The following is a 3,534-nucleotide window of genomic DNA, read 5'->3' as shown; positions in this document are numbered from 1 at the left end:
TATTCATGATTATCCTGATCTTGACCTGCTTCATTTCAGCATTCCTGGTATTCACTTTTTTTTTTGCTGAATAACATGATATGATTATACTCTTGCAAAGAAATTAACATGTTATTCTTTACACATGGAGTCTGAATGCGATATGAGTTATGACCATGTCTTTATCTACTTTTAATCTTGCATCTTCAAGAAGGTTGGTTAAACATGCTTTTCAGGTGAACTGTTTCATCTCCAGGGACTTGGAATATGTATGCTCTTGGTCTTATTTTACTAGTTATGCTTGCACAGCATTCTGATCTGAAAATGCCAGCTCCTGTACAAGTCGTTTGGCGTGCTGCTGTTAAGCGTCCCATCCTTTGCAACTTACCCATCAAATCGAAACAATATCCATATCTCAGACTGTTTTACTTGTATTTTTCCTTCCCTGTGTGCCGTTCAATGCTGGCCTCTCTTGTTGCTGTCACCGAGTAATTGCGACGTGAGATGCGAGAAGGGGCATTGATGATGAGAAGCTAATGATGAAGTTGTGTGTGCAGAGTCTGCCAATGTCAATACATAACTCAGGCACATGGAAAGGGCTGCTGCATCTGGACCCTCCCCTACCTGAGTATATGCTTGGAAGGATGCCCTGTTTCTTAGAGTTTACCCTGTGAGTCTGTCACTCCAATTCTCTCTCGAGGTGAAAAGAAAAGGCTGAATTTTGTAACATGTCGTTTGGTGATTTTGGCAGGCAGGATCGGGGATTGATCGCATTCCGGTTGATTCAAATTCATCAAATTCTGATTGATTAAAACTCATGTGCTCGTGCGTGCGCATGTGCTTGATGGCTACTGCTACTGAACTTGTATGGATCATACAGAAAGAGACTGGTGCACGGAAGGGATTATCTTAATGGCGCTCGGATGAACAGATAGGTAAAATTAATCATGATCGAGGTCATCATCAACTTACTCCAGTTAATCGACACCCATCTGGAACTTTGTTACAAACCTGCTGATGGTATGTTTGTTGGCAGGGGGAGAATCATTCATCAGTGTATGGGTACAGTAATAGTAGGACACTTGCATGACTCCTGAAGCTGTGGACGTGGGCCAAAAGACAGCGGCTAGATCCTCCTACTGACGGAGCTCATGATTACTGATTTTATTCCTACCATCATCAGCAGTAACATCCAACCTGTCGTCTCCTGTTCTAGTACCAGCATTCAAGACCAGGCCAGCTCGACGAGATATGCAAAGTCACTGATTTATTGCAAGCAAGGAGTAGCTAGCTAGCTGGAGTATTACAGAGGGAGGTGATGCAGATGCAGTGCCCATAAACACGGCAAAATTTTGGCTATGCTTGCCGGTTAGTAAGGATCTATCTATCTAAGATAGTGTGGCTTCTGGTACCCATGAAAGTGACGAACTGACAACCCTTGTTTCTTGCCAGAATGTCTGAAGCAGTGAAGCATGCAGCCCAGGTCCATCCATGGTTCTCTGTTAAGGATGACAATGAATCAATGATCATGTCTGTGCTTGCGAGGGTACCAGCTGTGCTACCGAACAGACCGCAGAAGACGATGGTGTGGTCTTGCTATGTTGGTGGTATGCCGTGGCGATGTCACTGGCGACCCGGACCGCATCGAGGGAGACTCCAGACAGGCCCCGGCGTGTGAAGCCAACGGAATATAGCCCGGTCTCGCCTTTCCACCCCTCCGGGAACTCTGCCTTGGGGTACCCTTCTCCGCTGAAGAAGTCGCTTCCCTGCACACCAAAACACATCTTGTTAGTTAACTTTGTTTCAATTTGAACAGACCCTGTAACTTATTCTTTAGTACAGTATCAGTTAAGTGTGCCATGATGGCTTTCCCCAAAAGAGAAATAGTACTATGTAGTGGAAAAGAAAACAAGTGGTGATTGAATTTGTTCTCTGGTTACTTTAATTGTGAAATGAAGTGATTGAGCAAGTGCAATGCACAGCTGCACACTTGTGCTTGTTGTCGCTGTCAGTCCATCTCGTTGTTTATGACTCGTCATCATCATGACTAGTGCATGCAGCATTCCACGCTAATTTCATCACTCGAGTAAAATGTATCTGTATGTTGTCAACAACGCACCTTGAGCCACTGTGGGACGTTGCTGTGGTACCCGGTGGCGAGCACGACGGCGTCGGCGGCGACGAACCGCCCATCCACCATTTCTGCCCCGCCGGCGACGAACCTCTCCACCCCGGGCACCACGGCGATCTCCCCGGACCGGATCTTCTCCAGCGCGCCGATGTCCAGCACCGGCGTCCTGCCCCTGGTGTTCTTCAGCTCCAGTGGTCCTCCACTATCCGGCCTCCTCAGCCCGAGCCTGGGCAGGTCGTGACCGAGAAACAGCCCCGCGAGGAGCACGAGGATGCGGTCGACGAGCCGGAGCGGCAGGAAGCGGAGCAGGAAGACTGCGACGGAGAAGGTGGCGACGCCGAGCATCTCGCGCGGGAGCACGTGCACGGCTTCCCGGACCACCATGGAGGGCCTGGCGCCGTGGTTGCACAGGTCCAGGCACACCTCCATGCCGGAGTTGCCGCAGCCGACGACGAGCACGCGTGCGCCCCGGTACGGCTCGCCGGACTTGTACTCCGACACGTGGGTCACCGGGCCTTTGAACGAACCGGCGCCCGCGAACTCCGGCACGATGCGCTCCGCGTTCTCTCCCGTCGCCACCACCAGCCACCGCCCGATGTACTCTGTGGTGCTCTCAGAGGGATCGGAAGCTCGGACGCGCCAGAGGCCGGCGGCGTGGTCGAACCGCGCGGAGGCGACGGACTGGCGGAAGCGGGGCTGGACATGGAATGCGGAGGCGTAGGACTCCAGGTAGGAGACGAACTGGTGCTTGGTGGGGTACTCCGGGTAGCTCGCCGGGAAGGGCATGCCGGGGAGCTCGCAGAACTGCTTCGGGAGGTGGAGGCGAAGGCGGTCGTAGGTGCGGCGCTGCCAGAGAGAGGCGATGCAGTCGTCGCGTTCCAGCACGACGGAGGGCACGCCGTGGGTGTGGAGGCACGCCGCCGCGGAGAGCCCCGCTGGGCCGGCGCCCACGATGATGGGGCCGTTCACCCACATCGTCCGCGCCGCCATTTTTGTATATATAGTTGATCGGAGCAAGCGAGGCCGTTGCAGTGGTGGGACTGAATTAAATCTATGGATCGTCGGAGAAGAGGAAGAGGAGAAATGTTGTGAGGGGGAGGTGGGGAAGATGGGTGAACCGGTTTAAATAGGGAAGGAGAGGCCGGGCTAGAATTCCCGCGCTTTTAAGATCGATGTAGAATCGGGCACTTTCAAGTTTTAAGTACGTTCATGTGACGCTGTCAATGTTTTCTTCAGGAACATAACACTATATATCAATGTTTCTTCTTCAATAGAGTAATTGTAACCACAAGACTCGTCATGGGAGCGATGTTTTGGAACATGGGACCATATGCTCCCTATAATTTGAAATGCATCTTACACACATTTTATTTTTCTAAAAAATTGAAACAAAAAATTCGCACGTACATCTTCATGTGCTACAC

The 3,534-nt window shown here is 51.2% G+C and overlaps 1 protein-coding gene across 1 annotated transcript; it reads right to left on the bottom strand.

The window, feature by feature from the left end:
* Window positions 1–1,106: 1,106 nt before the first annotated feature.
* Window positions 1,107–3,217, bottom strand: LOC127308508 (probable indole-3-pyruvate monooxygenase YUCCA9). Its single transcript, XM_051339341.2, has 2 exons — window positions 2,099–3,217; window positions 1,107–1,745 (listed from the first exon to the last, which is right to left on the bottom strand). The coding sequence occupies exons 1-2, from the start codon at window positions 3,098–3,100 to the stop codon at window positions 1,506–1,508; spliced, it is 1,242 nt and encodes a 413-aa protein (XP_051195301.1). The 5' UTR covers window positions 3,101–3,217; the 3' UTR covers window positions 1,107–1,505.
* Window positions 3,218–3,534: the final 317 nt, after the last annotated feature.

The sequence above is a fragment of the Lolium perenne genome, chromosome 6 (assembly GCF_019359855.2).
Source record: "Lolium perenne isolate Kyuss_39 chromosome 6, Kyuss_2.0, whole genome shotgun sequence".
NCBI lineage: Eukaryota > Viridiplantae > Streptophyta > Magnoliopsida > Poales > Poaceae > Lolium > Lolium perenne.
The sequence above is the reverse complement of the archived record's forward strand: the minus strand, read 5'-3'. Positions and strand labels throughout refer to the sequence as shown.